Genomic DNA, 20298 nt, shown 5'->3' on the forward strand with positions numbered 1-20298 from the left:
TGGATTGAGCCCCTAGTGGTCATCTCCTTCTGCCTTCACCAGGACATATCTTCAGTTTAAGACCCCAAGATTTATATTCCACGTATGGACTTTTCTACACAGATTAGTCTAAAACAGCAGAGCTGGTTAGTCAACAGTAAAAGAGTAATTTACTATTTCTCATTTGTTTCTCTCTAGACCATAAGAGGTATAGCCGTATTTATAACATCTTTCTTTCTGCAGCTCATCTCTACTTCTGGCTCCATATATAATCAATGTATTAGTATTTCACTTATCCTTTGGTTAAAAGTACAGCTAGGAATGTTATCTCAAGGGACAGAATATGTAAATTATAGGATACATCCAACAGAAAATAAACAACTAGTTAAAATGTATATATTACTTTGATAGAATAATATCTATGGTAAAATATTTTCTTTTTAAAAAATATTTATTCATTTATTTTAAAGCAAGCGAGCCAGAGAGAGAGAGAGAGAGAGCATAAGTAGGGGGAGGCCCAAAGGAGAAGGAGTGGGAGAGAATCCTGCAGCAGACCCCCTCAATGAGCCCATAGTCTGACTCAGGACTCAATCCCAGTACCCTGAGATCATGACTGGAGCTGAAATCAAGCATTGGTTGCCCAACTGACTGAGCCACCCAGGCGCCCCCTAAAACACCGTTTCTTAGTGAATCCATCTGGACACTACTGTCTTGGTATTTTTGTGCATGATTATAAGAATGGCAAAGTCTGGATGCTGAGAGAAAACACTGTGTTGGTCTGGCCACCAATGTGATAGTAGCTCCCCACTGGTGCTTCTCACTGTGCCCAAAAAGTTTCTCCTGCTGTTCTTCATGGGCTCTTTCACAGCCTTTTATCAGTTTTGATAAAACAGTTTACATTGAGACACATATGGAATATCTGAAACATTGTCAGTGAGACAGTTTTTAGACTAATATTATGCATCATGGTGTGACTTCATTCCAATGAGAATTTTACTCATCGTGCCAGACTGATGATGAAACAAATTTAGAAACTTGCTTATAATTTATTTACCATGGGAAAAAGAAATGTGAGAATACTATATTCGCAGCAAAATATTTTTCAAGATCATGTGCTCCATATATACAAATCCAAGTTTGTATATAAACCTAGTAAAATGGGGGTGCCTGGATGTCTCTGTTGGTTAAGCACTCACCTTTGGCTCAGGTCATGATTCCAGGGTCCTGGGATCAAGCCCTACACCGGGCTCCCTACTCAGTGGGGAGTCTGCTTCTCCCTTGCCCTCTGCCCGCCCCTCCCCCCCCACACCCTGTGCCCGGCTCATGCTCTTTCTCTCTCTCTCTCTCTCTCTCTCAAATAAATAAATAAAATCTTAAAAAAAATAAACCTAGTAAAATGTAAATAGTTTTTTAAAAGCCTGTTTTACATTAGTTTGATAGTCAACTTTCTGAAAAGAATTTCTATTAGCTTTGACTTCATATTACTCTATATTTGAAACATAAATTATTTCTCTTTACTATTTCTTTTAAGCAGATGTATTAATTTTCTATTTTAGTTTAATCACATTTTTTTTACTTCTTTTATTTACCATGAGCACAGGGAGAACTTTTCTTATGCTGAATAAATACAATCTGCATGAGCTTCAGAAACCACTTTCTATTAGTCACAAGAAATAACGAGGTGCAAACTAAAGAAAGAAAGGGGCAAAACGTATTAAAACTCCTTATTTAACTACTTCTAAACAGCAAGAAGATGCCCTATGGCAAAAGTAAAATCAGTGCCAACACTCTAGGAAATGTACAACTGACTAAAGATTAGATACAGCTGTCTATGTGAAGTAATTATATAAAGACTGCCAAGTACATCAGAAATCTCTATATTTTCCCCATATTAATTGGCAAGAATGATTCTGAGACATAAACCCAGCTGAATAGTGAGAAGTAATATGATATTGTAACAAAAACTTACAAACAGCTGAATCTACAAAACTGACAGTAAAGTCTACTTATCTGCTATAAGATTACAAGAGCAAATACCTTGTTCAAGCTGAGATTGCTCCTGATGGTTTCTAACTGAATTACTAAATAAGCTAATAAACTGTTAATATTGATAGTTAAGTAAATAAAAATATAAATATGCACTTTCTACAAATTATTGTTAGGTAATTAACCTCTTAGAAACCAAACTTTGGGAAAAATAACACTTATGGCCATTATTTATTTATTTATTTTTTAAGATTTTATTTATTTAACAGAGAGAAAGATCACAAGTAGGCAGAGAGACAGTCAGAGAGAGAGAGAGGGGGAATCAGGCTCCCTGCTGAGCAGAGGGCTCATGACCTGAGATCATGACCTGAGCCAAAGGCAGAGGCTTAACCCACTGAGCCACCCAGGTGCCCCACTTATGGCCATTATTATACTGATTTCCAAAAACTCCACATTCTCATCCAAATGCAGAATCATGGCAGGAAAGCAGGTATCTGTTCATGCAAATCCAATATAATTAAGGAAAAAAAATAATGAAACTAAACCTAAATGTCATGATAAATATAGGTGAGGTTCAGTTGAAACAAAAGGCATATTTCGGAAAGGTACATTCAAGTCACAGAATCATTACTGGAGCCATGAGAAACCTCCAAGGTCATTGAATTGAGCCCCTTTCTTTTCACTAATTTATAGATGACCCACAAAGGCTAACTGGTTTATCCAAAGCTGTAGCACTGCAAAGACAGAAGTAAAACTCTAGGCAGTCAAACCATGTCCTCTTCTGTGTGGTGTTTCTGGACTCCCCTGGGCATTTAAATGTCACCATCTCTACACTTCCCGTGTAACTTATAACTCGAATACAGCACCTATCACACTGTGTTACAGCTATCTTTTGTTATCTGTCTTCCCATTGGGCTGTAAATTTCTTTAAAGTGCTTTATCTAGAAATCCTTGGTATCTAGTAAAGGGGGCAGTTAGTGGGTACAAAATTCCTGGTATGTCTTCTAAATCTCAGCACACTCTGTGTTGAATAAAAGTTTTATTGCTATTCTCAATGCCCAAAGCTTTTACTAAATCAGTTCTTATGTTTTCATAACTGTTTCAGAGTCTTCGTTTTAATTGCTGGTTAGTTTTAAATTAAAAGGAGTTGCTAAATAAAATTCTATGTCCCAATATCCAGATTCTGGATCAAATATTAATGATTTGTAGCAAGGTTAAAAGACAGTTCGCTGAAAAGAATATGAAATATAATCCATTCACTTGTAACTTGTTTTTGAAGTTTTCTTTTCTTCAAAAAATTGTTTTGAAATATAATCATTTACAGTTTTTTTATTAATTTGTTTTTATTTTTTTCAAATTTTAGGCTAAAACTCTTAGAAAACAATTTAAGTGATGAACACATGATATTTAGTATGCACCATGACACATGAATAAAGTAAAATATTTCTTCTTCAACTTTAAGTTTATGAATATAAAAAAAAATCCCTGTGACATTCAGGTAAGAAGTTACAGTCCTTATGTGAATAATAGGACTGAAAAAGAAACAAACTTGGGGAGATACAAATACTCTTTTATACCTGTAAAAATAAAGCAACTCATTCTTCTAACAAATACATATTTGTTATCTGCTATATAACAGATATTGTTTGGCATGCTTAACAGATAAGGCAATCTGCAGTTTATTTTTTTTTAATTTAATTTAATTTATTTATTTGACAGATAGAGATCACAAGTATGCAGAGAGGCAGACAGAGACAGAGGTGAGGAAGCAGGCTCCCTGCTGAGCAGAGAGCCTGATATGGGGCTCCATCCCAAGACCCTGAGATCACGACCTGAGCCGAACGCAGAGGCTTAACCCACTGAGCCACCCAGGCGCCCGGCAATCTGCAGTTTAAATGAGCAAATTCACTTACTTATAACAAACATGACATAAATTCATATTTACTTTACACTCTGCGTTACAGCCAGTGATGTGGTAAAGCTGGCTCCTAATGGCTCCAGAAAAACTGATTATGTCATTTCTTCCCAGTTCAACATTTAGTGGAGAGTAGCTTGAAACTGGCCAAGTATGGAAATCAGAAAACACTGACATGAAGGGGCTTTTATTCAGGTGCAAAGCCAACCACTAAAAAGGTACCATCATGCTACTGGCTGCAACCCATTAAGGGGTCACAAAATCAACTCAGTGGATTGTGATCAACATTTTCTAAAATTTAATAGGAAGGAATAAGATAAACACATCAGCATGCACTGTGGGTTGTAAGATCCAGCACCTTCTGAAGAATAAATATTAATTAACCAAAAAGAAAAAAAGAATAAACACCTTTTTTTGTGAAATTTCAGTACCAATTTTATTTACCTATTAATCTGTAATGACATAAAATGTATTTCTTAATTTGGATCTGATGAAAAAAAATTATGAAACCACTATTATAACCAAGAGAACAAATACATTCTTCTCTTACAAACATGTTTTACAACCTCTGTGGCCATCATATGCTTTGTGGTTAAAGATTAGATGCTTTAGAGAGAAATAAAAACTTCATAGTTAGTAGGTGAGTATTTAGAAGTTTTTCCTTTCTTCTCAAAGAAAACCAAAGAGGGAATGACAATTTATGACACACAGGACTCTTGAGTTTGTATAGATTTAAAATTAAATAAGACCCCTGTCTCACCAGGATAGTGTGAAATCATTTTCATCATTTTGCTACAGTGGCCACTGGAATGTAAACCTTCTCTAACCTTCTGTTTCTTATCTTTGCTAAGAAGGGCAAAGCCAGCTTAGTACCTTGAGAATATCCAAACCACTTATGTCAACATAATGATTTCTTCTCAGGATGCCTCATCAAACATACTTGTTTTTTCTTTAGTTTTAGCCAGGACTGAATCAGCTTTTTTCTTAATTCATAATTTTATTTCAATGTTATTCCTTTATTGAGTACATCACATATTTTGGTGAATGTGAGGCATTAAAAGAAAAGTTTTAAAGATAAACTTTTTGTTTTAAACTGTGTCAGAGTCTACTATGAGGAATAAATACTAAACTATCCTGAAGAGATTAAACCTAAACCATTATTTAACCATGATTAAATAATGTGGTAGGTGCCAAAGCAAAGGAGCACACAAAGAGATCATTGCCCCTCTCCTTTCACAGAGTTAGTGCTCTCATTTTACTCAATCCTCAAAATCAGTACAGAACAGAGAGGAGACAGGAAAGAAAGCAGGAGAAAGTAGGAGGGGTGGGAGAAGAGAAGAAAAAAATATTTTGCAGATATAGCAAGCTGTTCAAGAGTCACTCTTAACACCTGTCTCCTTTGCTGCCTCACCAGTGAAGCTGAGAAAGTCAAATACTTTTCCAGACTCCCTTGCAGCTAAAAGTTACTTTGCAAACTATGTCTAGACAAGGAGACATAAAATAATTCTGAGAAATTTCTGGACAGATTTTCTTCACCCTCCTTGACAGAAAGGGAGAATGCACGAGGAGAAAGTCTCTAACTCATACCACTTCTCATGAAACTGCAGCCCTGACAGGGAAGTAGAGATGTGATCCCAGGGCCCCATTGTCCCAGAATCAGTGAACCAACCCTAGAACTGCTACTCCTGACTTCTGTTTATGTGAAGAAATTAAGGACTATATTGTTTATGCCTATAGTTATGACTATATTGTTTATGTTATGAAGAGATGGGCTCTTCAAAGTTGCATGCCTCCTACATTATAGGCAGAGCTTATCCTAAAACCATGTTGGTCTCTTTTCTCTCAAGGTCCATGTGGCCCAAACAAATAGAAAATGAATAGAAAAACAGACAAAACTAATTATGTGGTATAGGCAAAAGACCAAAAAAAGGAAGGCAAAATCAAAGCAGGATACAACTATTTAAATCATGCCAATTTAGGGGCCCCTGGGTGGTTCAGATGGCTGAGCGTCTGCCTTCCGCTCAGGTCATCACCTCCAGGTCTTGGGATCGAGCCCCATGTCAGGCTCCCAGCTCAGCGGGGAGTCTCCTTCCTCTCCCTCTGCCTCTCCCCCTGCTTGTGCTCTCTCTCTCTCTCCATCTCTGTCTCTGTATCTCTCTCAAATGAATAAATAAAATCTTAAAAAAAATGCCAGTTTAATAAAATATTGATCCTAGCAAATAAAATAGCTGATATCTCCATGAAAAGAGAGTTTACAGAATGTGAGAGATGCCACATTTATCTCATGTTGAGTACCTATATTGCTGAACTTTAACACAAAACAGACATTTAAGGATAGTGCTGCTCCTAAAAACAAAAGGTGAGTACTACCATATAAGCCGGGCCAGAAACCCCTCACCCTTATCATATTCCAGAGAAGGAAAATGGCACCATGTCACTTTATGTGACTGTGAACAAGTTAGGGGGTATAAAACTGAAGAGAGAGAAGCAGAAATTAGGAAACTGTCCTAACCCTGTATGAATGAGGATAGATTCACCAATCTCTAAACTGTCTCGGTCTCCACCAAAGTCAATGTCCTTCCCTAGTTCTCAAACTCAAACTAATGAAGCTTATCCATATTTAAGGACTGATATTCTTAAAAAGAGGTGAGGACCCAAACAAGTCTTCAGTTCCATGCTTGGACTCTCCTCTGTATCTAGGAAGAACTACCATTTGTGTATCCCCCGAGCTTCCCTTATTTGCCCCATTTAATTCACACAGGATCTAAGTAAGCTTTTGCCTCAGGTTGTTTTAGATTCTCATCCTCTAATAAGAACCAGAAATCACTCCAATGCTAACACATTGGGTTTTAACCCTGATGTTTTAAAATTTAACAGAATCTTCCCAGAAGGCCAAATCCTATTTCTCTGTCCCAATTTCTGACTGATGTTTTAAGAGTGTGACTCTACAGCTAGACTGGCTGGGTTGAAATTCTAACTCCTTGACTTATTAACTATATATATATGTATATATAATATTTATTTATTTACTTGATAGCGAGAGCAGGAACACAAGCAGGGATAGTAGGAGAGGGAGAAGCCGGCCTCCTGCGGAGCAGGGAGCCCAGTGTGGGGCTTGATCCCAGGACCCTGGGATCATGACCTGAGCCAAAGGCAGATGCTTAATGACTGAGCCATCCAGGCACCCTAAAGATTTTATTTATTTATTTGAGAAAGAGAGAGAGAGTATGTGTGCATAAGAGAGCCAAGAACTGGGGAAGGGGCAAAGGGAGAGGGAGAAGTAGGCTCCCCATTTAGCAGGGAGCCCCATGTGGAGCTTGATCCCAGGACCTGACCCAAGATCATGACCCGAATGAAGGCAGCTGCTTAACTGACTGAGCCAGCCAGGCGCCTTGGAGTTTGCCTTTTGAATACCAATGAGGAACTGGCTACCTGATTTGGGGTGAATACTTCTACTGGGTTAGTTCCCCTAGCCTTAGTCCCCCAGTTTCTGGTTGATTTTCCTTTCCCCACCGTTAGGGTCCCAGCCAATCTCATGGTTGAGAATCACAGGTCTTAATGTTTGCTCTTGGTCACATAATTGTTCTGCTCAAAAGTTTTCATTACCAAAATGGACTTTCCAGATGAGTCCCTTTTAATATTCTTCAACATTTCAATACTTCATATGAATCAGGTTACCACCTTGCTAGAGAATTCATCCATTTCCAGTAACTGACCTACCATGCTTTAACTTAACCCACCTCATTCCTATGCTTGGAATGCTCCTCGCATTTTTGCCTACCTAAATCTTACACTATAAAGCTCAATTCAAAAGTTACTACCTTCATAAAGCTTTTCCTGATCTCTTAACAGGAAGTAATCTTTCCATTTTAGCTGAAATGGTTCTTTTAACCCTTATATTCTTTTTTCTCACCTCTAAGAAATCACTTATAAATCATATATCTTCACAATTAATTCATAAATCACATATATTACTGTTTGTTGTTGTTACTCTTGTCAGCTTGTGTACATTTATAGTACATAAACACAGCTCTACTCTCAAAATACATGTTTCACACAAAGGAGAGAAGCACTCAGAACAAGACCTTAGATTAACCCCAACTAGATAGGGTATCACAAAGGAGCTCAGAACTAAGAGGAGTTATAATTATTAAACAGAAAAAGAGGACAATGGATATGATTATATTCTGTTTCACATAAATAATGTGACATTCCCCAGTCTCCTTTATACGCTCTTCTTTCCTGTGCCTTATTTGTGCATTAATACTACACCTGGGCTTCTGTGTGTGCACACGTACACACACCCATAAGTGGTAGAGAATGCTAACTGCCCACCTAATACCCAGTTTATCCTTTCTCACTCACAGAATCTTGATTTCATTTGGAGGTACAATGTACCCATCTAGAAGGTTACATTTCCTAGCCTTCTGAAGTAGTCTATAAGGAAAGGAAGTTCTATAAAGGACGGTGTCTCAGATGGGAGAAACTCCTTCATCTTCATATTATTTCTTTTCACTTGAACTGTAATGGCTGGAGCAGTAGCAACTATTATGTAATAAGCCACAATTGAAAGGCCAATAAAACTGTAGAGACCTTGGCCTCCACGTTCTTGAACCATATGAAACACTGTCTGCTACCACTTTACAGATTTTCCAGAAAATAAGAAAAAAATAAATCCTATGATTACTACAATAGCTCCATTTCCATGTATTTAGATACATTTATAAAACTTTCCCAAAATAGGATCACTCCTACATAAAACAATCTCAAATATTAAACATGTTCAAAACTTTGCCCTGAAACTTGGTCTGTCCTTAGTGTTTCCTATCATGTAAGCTGTGCCATCAGCTGCACCATGGCTGAAAACAGACACCTTGTAATAGTCCTTGACAATTCCTGCTTCCTTATATCGCACTCTAAACAATCTTAAATGTTTCTTAAATTATCCTATTTGACTCTATTACTACTACTGTTGCCCTGACTTTAGTCCTCACCTTTGTGGTCTCGGCTTGTGAGAGTGTGTCTATGAGACTCCTTCCGTATGTGCCTAAGTATGGGTGTATCATTTGCAGCCTGTCCCCTCCCCCCCATCGGACCATGACAGCAAAGCTCTAGTTTGCGGTGTGCAAACAACCTTAGAGGCTTCAGTGCTGCCATCAACTTTGTGGACTCCTACATGTTGACCCGATAAATACTTTGTATCTTTCCAGTATTTCAATGCTTTTAAGAAACAAATTTTAACTATCTATATTCAGTACTTTTAGTTGAAGAGGGGCAAGGAGCATTCAGGTCATGTCCAGCCAGACATATTTTGTGATTTAGTTTGTTTGTATGTTAAGTTTTGAGCTTATATTTGGTAGGTTTTAATCTACAGAAATTCCAAGGGCCCGAGTTTGGGAAATATTCCCTCATAGGAATTTGATTTTGTTTCTGTATAGATCTGACTGAAAACTGTTTTATCTCATTCAAGGTCATAGCTTAGTATGGACTTTTCAGGTTTAGCTCCCTGACCATGCAGGAGGCCCAATATTAGTCTCTAGATCCTACTGTGAGAAGCATCTGCCTCAGGACAACACTGCTACTTTATGGCTCCAGTTCTGGTTTCAACTCCTTTTCTTTGTCTCTCCTTTTAACTTTTAGGTTTTGATTTTTCTTGAATCATAGAGATTTCCCCTATTTTTTGTGGACTCAGCAATGCTTAAAAAAATGCATGTTCTAATTTAGCTGGGATCTAGCTGAACTGTAGTAGGAGGGTTCCTCAGAAAAATCACATCTCCCACACTGCTAGAAATGGAAATCAAATACATGCTGTTTTGAAAAGAGAAACCAGCTTTGTTCCTCTACATCCCTCAGACTCCCAGTATTAAAAGGCCAGAGTAGGCAAAAGATTTATTTAATAAAATATTTAATAAAATGTGTCAGAAAATACTGTCTTTACTAAAAAGGCAGCAATTCTATGTATTCTTGCAATGACGGGAATAATTCACTATTACCTTGACTAAGAAATTAATCATACGTTTCTGTATGATACAATGCACGGTTTAATGCTGATATTAACCAGCTAATATTGCCTTGGGAGTTTTTAATACTGTATACTGGATATCTGAAGATCTCTAAATACAAGCCAAGCTTATTTTTAAACAGTATGTTACATTTTCAAATGACATGCTCAATATCTTTTTGTTCAACTTCCAGATGCCTTTCCCAGTGAAGAACCTCTAAATTTAAAGCAATTATATCAAGAGTTAATCCTCAAAGACAATAAAGATGACTATAGAAGTATCTAGCTCCCTTAAAACTCCTACTGGTGACAAAAATAAAGAAACAATCTACAATATGAGAGCTATCATGTGCCCTTAAAATATTTCCATTGGATACAGAAATGGCAGAACCAGCCTGAAAGATGCCACTAAAAGATATCTACAGCCCTCCTCTGGTTAAAAACAAAACAAAACAAAAACAAAGCAAAAGTAAATGGAGGGATCGATGGGAGAATCACCTTAATACCCTGTAACACATTAAGGCTGGGGGTAAACATGAAGGTTTACTTCAGGCTTTCAAAGGTTATACCATTCATGTTATCTGCAGATCTGCAGTATCTGGAGTATATTAACAATTCTAGAAGACTGCCTGGCATTGGACTGGGGATGGGGTGGGGAAAGACCAAGCACAAATCTGTGTCCCCAGCAAGAGGTGCTCCTAGTAGTGACTTCCTCCTGAGGCCAGGGAAGAGGTTTCTATAAAACTGCCTGAGGTGACTCTCCAGGGTCCTAGATCTTTCTCTAGTCCTCCTATACTCCTAAGCCTCTGCAATGATTATATAAATTTAGAAGAAAAGTAAAATTACCTTTTTCCCTCAGACTGGGCCTGAAGGACTCAGCACACTAACACCAATTTCTGACAGTATACGTAACGGGCAGGTACAGAGATAATTCTGTTAGGCCGAACAAACACATACAGATGATCAAGTCCAGAGGCCAAAAAAAAAAAAAAAAAAAAGTGATTTCCCATCTTGAGATCAGTTTTAAGAAAAACAAGCAAACAAACAAAACAAAACAAAACAAAAAAGCCCACAAAATTTCCTGGGAAACCCCCTTAGAGATATGCTCTCATGCTTCATTGGTAAGAACTGTGTCTCATATCCATTCCTAAATAAATGAAATTACCATAATTAATTGAGACTGAAAGTCATCTATTTCTGGGGAACCTGGCTGGCTCAGTTGGAAAAGCATGTGACTCTTGATCTCAGGGTTGTGAGTTCGAGCCCCACGTTGGATGTAGAGATTACTTTAAAAAACAAAAAAGAAAGTCATCTATTTCTGAGGCTATAAATAGAAGGGCATAATCTTCCTAAACACTGATGCCTTAACAAAATTATTGTTCAATTAGCAAGGAAGAAATGATATGTGGATCTAGATAGGTAACTTTTCTACCTTTACAGGAAAAACAACCAAAAGAATTTGTCTCTCCAATTTCAAGGAAAAGAAGTAATAAAAGTATTTCAAATTAATTATGACAATAATAATCAATATTAAAACAAAATGCAGCAACAATTCAAGCTTGGGAAAATATATATATGTTCTATAAAGCACTGCAATAAAACTGTTTCTGGTATTTCTTGTTCTCATAGGAACCACCGGCTCATAATGTATAAATATTTAAAAGCAGTTTTTAAAACATATGGTATAACTTCAGTATTCATAATGACTCAGAGAGCTTTGAGGTATTTTTGAAAATTGACATTCATGGCAGACCACCTCTATGGTCTACCACAGAATGCTGGGTAAACATATCATGTAAAACACATACTGTTTACATAGTACATATCATCATAAAAAGTTGCAGTGTACATACCAGACTTTTCTACTATACAATGTTGGACTATTAATAACTCAAATTTACATCCCAAAGGGCTACCATGCCCCAATTCAAACTTAAAAACAGCTGTGCAAACAAAGTGAGGGTGAGGGGCAGGTGTATAAGATATGAAGGGAGAGACACATGACACACTTGACCATTCAGAGATATAATTCCATGGAACCCAAGTGCTAGATGTATGACAGGAAATAAGCTAACTTTGTGCATGCAAACCCCTTGCCCTGTAATTTAAATATAATGGTCAAACTGTATAGTGATGGATTTCTATTTTAGTAAGGAATAGGAGAACTATATAGTATATACTGTATATATAAAATGAGACTATATCCATATTCTATCTATCCACATAGTTACTGCTATATAGTCCATAAAAACTGCTGTTGTCTGCCTTAACATACACACACACACACACCAAACACATGCACCCCCTCCTCTTCAACAAAGTTAAGTTATCAAAATTCTAGTAGTATTCATAATAATTATCTTGGACTTTTTTTTGCTTGTCCTAGCTTTCCCCCGTTGATTTTGTCTAGTTTCTAGCCCTTAAGTTTATTATGCATTTATTACATGGTGTCCTGCCTTCTATGTTTGGTTTCCCCAGGTTTTATTCTGAGCTCCATACCTTATGGACTTTTTTTGGGCTAATTACTCTAGCACTCCACACTCTGGACTTTGATACACCCTCCTGGGCCCTTTTGGTTTCAGCCTTTGGTTTGGATCTACAAACTGGCATGTGAGTAGAGTCTCTAAGTCTGTGTATGAGAGAGGCTGAAATGACTATAAATAATGTTGAATATATTTCTACAAATCATCTTTTAAAGTTCTATATGTCTCTTTATGGAACCATAATAAATATCTTGTTTTCAAACGTGCTGTTTATCAGAATTACCTATAGAGCTTCTTAAATATTTTTAACTTTAACTTCTTAAATATTTTTAAGAAGCTCTATAGGTAATGCTATATATATATAGCACTAAATATAGTGCTATTCCTAGAGACTGTAATTCAGAAGGTCAGAAGCAGGTTCCTGGGATATATATATACTAAAGTGTCATATTTGATCCAGCTGGGCAGCCAGAATTGAGAAACACTGTTATAAAAATTGCAGGGGATGGTTCATATCTTTTTCCTTTTACTATAGCCAAGATAAGGCAAGAAAATGGAGATAAGGGCATGGGAAAGAGAGAAGGGTATAAGTTACCTTTACCATCTGGCTTTTGAGATGAGAAAAGGTGCTAGTCCAAAAGTAGGCAAAACTGCAAATAAAGGTTGCTTTTTTTATTCCTATCACTTATTTTTCTGTATTTTTCTCCTACCTTTTGGCCTCCCACCTCTTTTCTTGACCTCCAAAATATTTGAAGGTACTCGTGTAGTATACAACTCTACCTACTTCATCGTAATACTCAGTCCTGTTGCTTTCTGCTTATTCTTCAGTTTCCTGACAAGCAAAACTCCCAACCTTCTGTTTGTTTCAGGGATGCATAAGGAAAGCAAGCAGCAGTAAGATACTAATATCAGCTTTTGGCAGTTAAGCCTAGTATTGTTTACCTGATAATCTCAATGATTCTCAGTTAAGATTTTTTTTTTCAGTTAAGATATTTTTGATAGGAAAGCCCTTCCCTGAATTAATTCTGCCTATAAAGAGGGAAAATGAGTCTGTAGCTGCCAGTCACTGTTGTTACAAACCTTCCCAACGCTCTTTCTTATGTAAATCCTTCAGCTAAAAATGTCCTATCCACTCAGTGAACAATGGCAACTTCTACTCTAGAGAAAGAAAGGATCCATCACCGATGCTTGAGATCTGTTAACTGAGAGACTTCCATTTCCAGAGTGTGAAAATCTGTAGATATTTGGTTTAACTAATTTTCCCAGAAGATCCAAAGGTTATTTTATGAATAACTAGGTACTAAATAAATAAACTAAGAGAACCAAAGAGAGATTCTGAGGAAATCACTTATGGGTAAACTGAAATCAGAAAATGGAGGTGTCATTCACTCTAAAAGCTACCCCTTTCTACGCACGCACTGAAATGACCATTAGAATTATCATTACCACTGCTTCTGAGGAACACATAAGAAAAAATAGGATGGGAGAAAAGACAGAGAGAAACAGTGACTAGGAAATGTGATTTTGAACACTTATCACCCCAAGCCTTTGTTTGCTATCTGCCTTACCCTTCCCATGTTGCCTGATTAACTCCTACTGATCTTTTTTTTTTGTTTTTAAGATTTTATTTATTTATTTGACAGACAGAGATCACAAGTAGGCAGAAAGGCAGGCAGAGAGAGAGGAGGAAGCAGGCTTCCCGCCAAGCAGAGAGCCTGACACAGGGCCCAATCCCAGGACCCTGGGATCACTACCTGAGCTGAAGGCAGAGGCCTCAACCCACTGAGCCACCCAAGCGCCCCTCCTACTGATCTTTTAAGTCACAGTGGATGTTGCCACACTGGGAACATAACCTCAATGCCCACGTACCCCCATCATAGACTAAGCTACATGTTACTCTGCTATAAAATAATATAGGTATAATATTCTGTCTTATAGCACTTATTACATTCTTTTGAAACTAATGTTGGAGGATCAGGAAATAGACGGAAACACTCCATATTTTGTGTTCTCCAAACTCTACAGTGAAATGACCATCTGTTCAGTAAATTATGGTCTGCTAGAAGAAAAGTACCATTGTTTTCAGAAAATATAACTATTTAGGATTGAGTAAATAAAAAATAGCATATGAAATACCTTGGAATCACTAAAAAGAATAAGGCAACATTGTATGTGCTGATATGGAAAGATCACAATATATTAAGTGGAAAAAGTAAGGAAATGAACTGTTTATCTTTTGGTTCCCTAAAATATAAGAATATGAAGCATATACATATGTGTATACATTTTCCTTTCTAGAAAATTACATAAGAAACCAAAAACATGGGTTGGGAGGCTTTATTTTCATTTTTAATATCTTTCTATATTATTTGAATTTTCTATTCTAAACGATTTCTTGCAAAATAAGTTACTAACAGGGACTATCTGGTTCCTAGGATTAAGAGCTACTTTTTTTATCCCTTGAGGGTGAAGATGATATCTCATACATTTTAATATCATCACTGCTTAGCACAGTATGGAACATAGCTGGCATTCAATGAATGCTGAACTGAACTGAACTCTGCTTGGCACCTATTTGAGTTTTTTTACTTCTTTCCCAAAGTACTGACTTTTTATGAGGCCCTCCCAATCTCTCTTTATTAGTCTACAGTGTCAAGTTCCATGCCTCGAAAATAGTAGCTAGTCAAGAAATGTTTATTCAATTATATTTTCTCCTACCAGTATGATATGTAGCTGCCAATACAGTGATACTGAACTTTTTTCTGTTGCTTGTCACTTGTGCTTGATTATCTACTCAACATACATTATACAAATATTTATCTCCACGTATCATGTTTGAGGCAATGTGCTTAGTTCTGAAGATACAAAAGTGAATAAAAACCAGTTTCTACACTCTAAAGACCCATATATATATCAGATTTTCCCATGGCAGGAAAGAAGTGGGAGTGACTGAAGATGTAGATTCACCTATCTTCCCTCCCCTTCCAGATTCTTCAAAGGCCTCTCCACTGAACATGCCCTTTGCAAATATATTGTTCATTTTAATTCAAATACACAGTCAATAAATACTTGTCAACAGTTTAATGCAATGATCTCTTAGAAAAGGTACTGGGACACCTGGGCAGCTCAGTCAGTTGGGCAGCCAACTCTCAACTTCACCTCAGGTCATGATCTTGGAGTCCTGGGATTGAGCCAGTATTGGGGTCCACACTCAGCAGAAAGTCTGCTTGAGGATTCTCTCTCCCCCCACTTTGCCCCTCCCTTCACTCACACATGCTTGTGTGCATACGCTCTCTAAAATAAATAAATAGATCTTAAAAAAAAAAAATACCTAACGGCTGATGTAAAATTGATTGGCAAAAAAGTAACTAATCATTCTCTTAATTTTTTTTCTACTCTAGCAAGCAGCTTTTACCAAGCCCTTTAGGAATAGAATTAAAGAACTAGATATGAGATGAAAAATGTACCAATGGTACTTCCTGGTTGCCATAAAATAATGAGTCAGTTAAATCTGAATTTCTTTACATGTTCTACAAAAACCAGATAGAGAATAAAATTACTCATAAGCCGTAATTATACTACAAGTTTTGATTTAAATATAAGTTAGTAAATAAACATCCTAAACTAGCAGAACCAGCTGAGAGATCACTCCAGAGGGAGAATCAGGTGGGGAAAAATGGGTGTGACAGAGAGCAAAGTACAAAGCCAAAAAAGAGGATCTCATCCATGGTGGGAAATATTGAGGCTAGGTCTGAGACGTGATGATACAGAGCAATGGCTGCAAAGGTCCAGAAGGACCAGAGATAGCAGTCCTAAAAGGGTACTGCCTGAAGAGGAGGAGGTCCTTTGGAAGGGGAAGGCATCTCTGGGAGAATGATGATGATAAAATGAAAGAAGGAAGAAGAGAGCTGAAATTAAAGGTCTTATACTATAGAACAATACTTATGAACTGAAAAATACACCAGGCATCTATACCTATCCCAAATGAGCCAATTATTTAAAAAAACAAAACAACAACAAAAATATTTAATTGTACCTACAGAACAGGAAGCTGTTGAACTAAGAACCAAACCTCCCCTACATAAAATCTTATGCTATTGCTGATGCAAGAAAACACTATTCACTTAATATTTTAAGAGCTGTACAACTGTGATTGTTTTGAAGGTCATTCTTCATTTCTTTTAGGAAAGATAGGAAATAAGACTGTACAACAATGTAAATATTTGTGTATATACTTTGCTATACTTTTTTTCTATTTAAGGTTCACTTTTTTCCCCAAATGTTTATGTTGAAAATTTCTGCACTCAGAGAAAAGTCAGAAATAATGGCATAAAAAAGATATAAATATTCTCCATGTAAATCGAACTGTGGTTAACTTTTTGCCAATTTGCTTTCTCTCACTCGTTTATTTCTATATCTTCACAACTTTACTTTTGTGAACCTTTTCCTAAAAGATACTTTTTAAGACACATAAAAGAATTCAAACTCAATTAACTTTTATTTCACAAAAAAATCTTTGTCAGTTTTAAGAATAATCTCTGTTTCATCCAGTCAAATTTCAGTAGAATTATACAATCATAATTTTTGTATCTTGGACATCGCTAATTGAAAAATAATTAAAATTTCATATTCACCTGGCTTTTAAAACTGAGAAGAGCATACAATACCATCCATATGCACACATCTTCCTGATGTAAAAATTCTTAGCAAGGGACGGTGGATGTTGATAAAGACTTCAGTATACTAATAGAAAAGAGAACTGGCAATGTTAATAGACTAAATAACCATCTAATCTGAACCAGTGGTTTTGAAAGCATATCTCATGGAGAGATAGAATATATAAAATGGATCAGACAGAGGGGTTTCAGGTGTTTCTCTGGATGAAGGGCTATGAGATGTTTCAAGTCCTACCAAAGTACTCTGTACTTTATTCCTCAAGTACCTTCTCAGTCCAGGGAGTGGTCTGAATACTATTTTGATGTAACTGTGCAGTTATGCAGATTTTTTTTCAAGATTTTATTTATTTGAAATAGAGAGAGAGATCACAAGTAGGCAGAGAGACAGCCAGAGGGGGAGGGGGAAGCAGGTTCCCGCTGAGCAGAGAGCCCAATGCAGGGCCCAATCCCAGGACCCTAAGATCATGACCTGAGCAGAAGGCAGACGCTTAACCCACTGAGCCACCCAGGTGCCCTAATCATGCAGATTTTTAAAATCAGAGTATGTTGACTCTTCAAAATACAGTAAGGAACTTTTCTTTTTTTTTCTTTTTTTAGAAATATCAATACAGCTTACAAAACAGAGGCTTTAGAAATGAAAGCAAACTTTGCAACTATATATTCACCTCAAAATAACTTAACTTTACTATTTAAGTAAATGTATATCATACAAGTATTTTTAAACAGAAGTTGTCTAAAATGTACCACATAAAATCTTTAAATATTTGCAGTTTTTAGCATTCATTAATGCTAATGTTTCTTTCTATTTCTTTATGAACAAAGAAAATACAATAAAACATAACGTGATAGCATATCAAATTTCATTTGATGTAACATTAAAATCACAAGAATATTAAATCAGGTATTCTCTCAAATGTTAATTCAAAATGTTACTCTCAACAATCAAAAAAGGAGAGAGAAAAAATAGCTGTTATGCTCAAATAAATATAATTAAGAGATATGGAAAACTCTGTACCTTTATGTGGGTTTTCAAACTCTTCAGATAAGAGGTGGTAGCAACAGCCCACACTGCAAACTCCCTTGATTTCAGATTTGGCAGTAAATATTCGCAGAGTGTTTGGAGCAAGATCACCACAAGTATGCAGACCTACCATCAAACAATCCTTTAAAAATGAGAAGAAAAAATACATTTTAGCAATTAAAAGGAAGGCTATAAAAACATTCCAGGTGAAGTTTTTAAATGTTCATTAGAATATATGGAGCTTTAAAAAATGATCAAATTCTACCTAGAAAGTAGTATATGTTTATTTTAAATGAATAATTATTTCCTTTATAGGCAAAATGACTGTGATTTTTTATCACAACTAACATACTTTTGAGTTGATTTTCTAATGTTTTTGGTTTTAACTTAACCATTTGAATTTCTCTGATCTCTTTTACAACTAATACTTGCTTAACAACAAGCCAAATTAAAGATTGGACAATCAAAGCATGTCTTACGAGGACAAACTTGTGATCTGAGACACATTTATAGCTTCAAGTCAATATTTTTATTTACTTCTTTACAAACTGCCTGCCAAAACTTAAAAAATGCTGTCATAAAGAATAAATGCTGCTGGGGTGCCTGGGTGGTTCAGTGGGTTAAAGCCTCTGCCTTCGGCTCAGGTCATGATCCCAGGGTCCTGGAATCGAGCCCTGCATCGGGCTCTCTGCTCAGCGGGGAGCCTGCTTCTCCCTCTCTCTGCCTGCCTCTCTGCCTACTTCTGATCTCTGTCTGTCAAATAAATAAATAAAATCTTAAAAAAAAAAAAAAAAGAATAAATGGTTCTAAGGTGGCATTTCTACTCCAACACCAAAAAGTATAGTTTATTCATTTTATCAAATATGGCAATACTAAATTCAGTGAAAAATTTTTAAAATGTACACATGTACAGAATGGGCACACATGTACACTTACAGATCTTAATCAATATACAAAGTTTGTTTTAACTCTTCTGTGTCTTAACTTGCTCATCTATAAAATGAGGATAATAATAGTACCTATCTCAATGGGTTGTTGTAAAACTTAAGTAAGCTAATACTCATAAATTAGTACAATCTTTAGCACACAATAAAATTCTATGTTTTCCATTCTTACCATCATGTTATTATAAATTCAAAATAACAGAAATATGTTAAGTTGTGAATAAAGTGTATTTTTATAACTATCTTCAGAACAAATACAATTACTTTACTTAAGTTATTCTACTAAAAATGTTTTTTTAGCCCATGTATTCAGACCTTAAGCAAGGCTTAAGTTTAAACTTTCTAAACAAAAAAACTGTACCTATAAGTAGCTTCAAACTGACGGAACATTTAGTTGCTTCAACCGCCACAGCCTTCCTTCAAAGTTTTTGGAGTGCTGTGCAACTCTTCTGTTTTCCAGATGACTAGATAGTTTGGGTAGGTTTTACTTAGACGTTGCAACATTGTAAGTAGAAAGGAATTTAAAGATGAAGTGTCTATTGCTAATTAGGGGTAGAACAACAGAGGTATAAATTTCTCTTTAAATTTAGCTAAGCTCGGGGCACTTGGGTGGCTCAGTGGGTTAAAGCCTCTGCCTTCGGCTCCGGTCATGATCCCAGGGTCCTGGAATTGAGCCCCGCATCGGGCTCTCTGCTCGGCAGGGAGCCTGCTTCCCTTCCTCTCTCTCTCTGCCTGCCTCTCTGCCTACTTGTGACTGCTTCCTTTCCTCTCTCTCTCTCTGCGTGCCTCTTTGCCTACTTGTGATCTCTATCAAATAAATAAATAGAATCTTAAAAAAAAAATTTTAGTTAAGCTCTCCGGAAAGATAATACAGGAATATTTAATATCATTCTTCACTACATTCATCATATAATATTAATTAATATTATCAGGTATCAGTCAAAAACATGCAATCACTATTTTGTCCTAATAGTAAAATATTTAAGTATCGTATATGGGTGTTATGGAGAGGGGAAGGAAAGTATTGGTTAATTTGGGTTATTAAAGTGCTAATTCACTATAGGGCTCAAAGAAACATTTTTCCAGGGGCACCTGGGTGGCTCAGTGGGTTAAAGCCTCTTGTCTTCGGCTCAGGTCATGATCCCACCAGGGTCCTGGGATCGAGCCCCACATCGGGCTCTCTGCTTGCCGGGGGGCCTGCTTCCCTTTCTCTCTATCTGCCTGCCTCTCTGCTTACTTGTGATCTCTGTCTGTCAAATAAATAAATAATAAAAATCTTTAAAAAAAAAAAAA

At 36.6% G+C, this 20298-nt stretch overlaps 1 protein-coding gene across 3 annotated transcripts in view; it reads right to left on the reverse strand.

The window, feature by feature from the left end:
• METTL25 (methyltransferase like 25) overlaps positions 1-20298 on the reverse strand; it is a gene marked incomplete at its 3' end in the record, with an annotated part of 136483 nt that overhangs the window by 82701 nt on the left and 33484 nt on the right. For all 3 annotated transcript variants that reach the window (XM_080810771.1, XM_080810770.1, XM_080810769.1), the window contains exon 5: positions 18056-18203. In XM_080810771.1, coding sequence (XP_080666897.1) covers positions 18056-18203 — 148 coding nt within the window. The remainder of the gene's footprint in view (positions 1-18055; positions 18204-20298) is intronic.

This window comes from Martes martes (assembly GCF_963455335.1).
Source record: "Martes martes genome assembly, chromosome: 8".
Taxonomy (NCBI): domain Eukaryota; kingdom Metazoa; phylum Chordata; class Mammalia; order Carnivora; family Mustelidae; genus Martes; species Martes martes.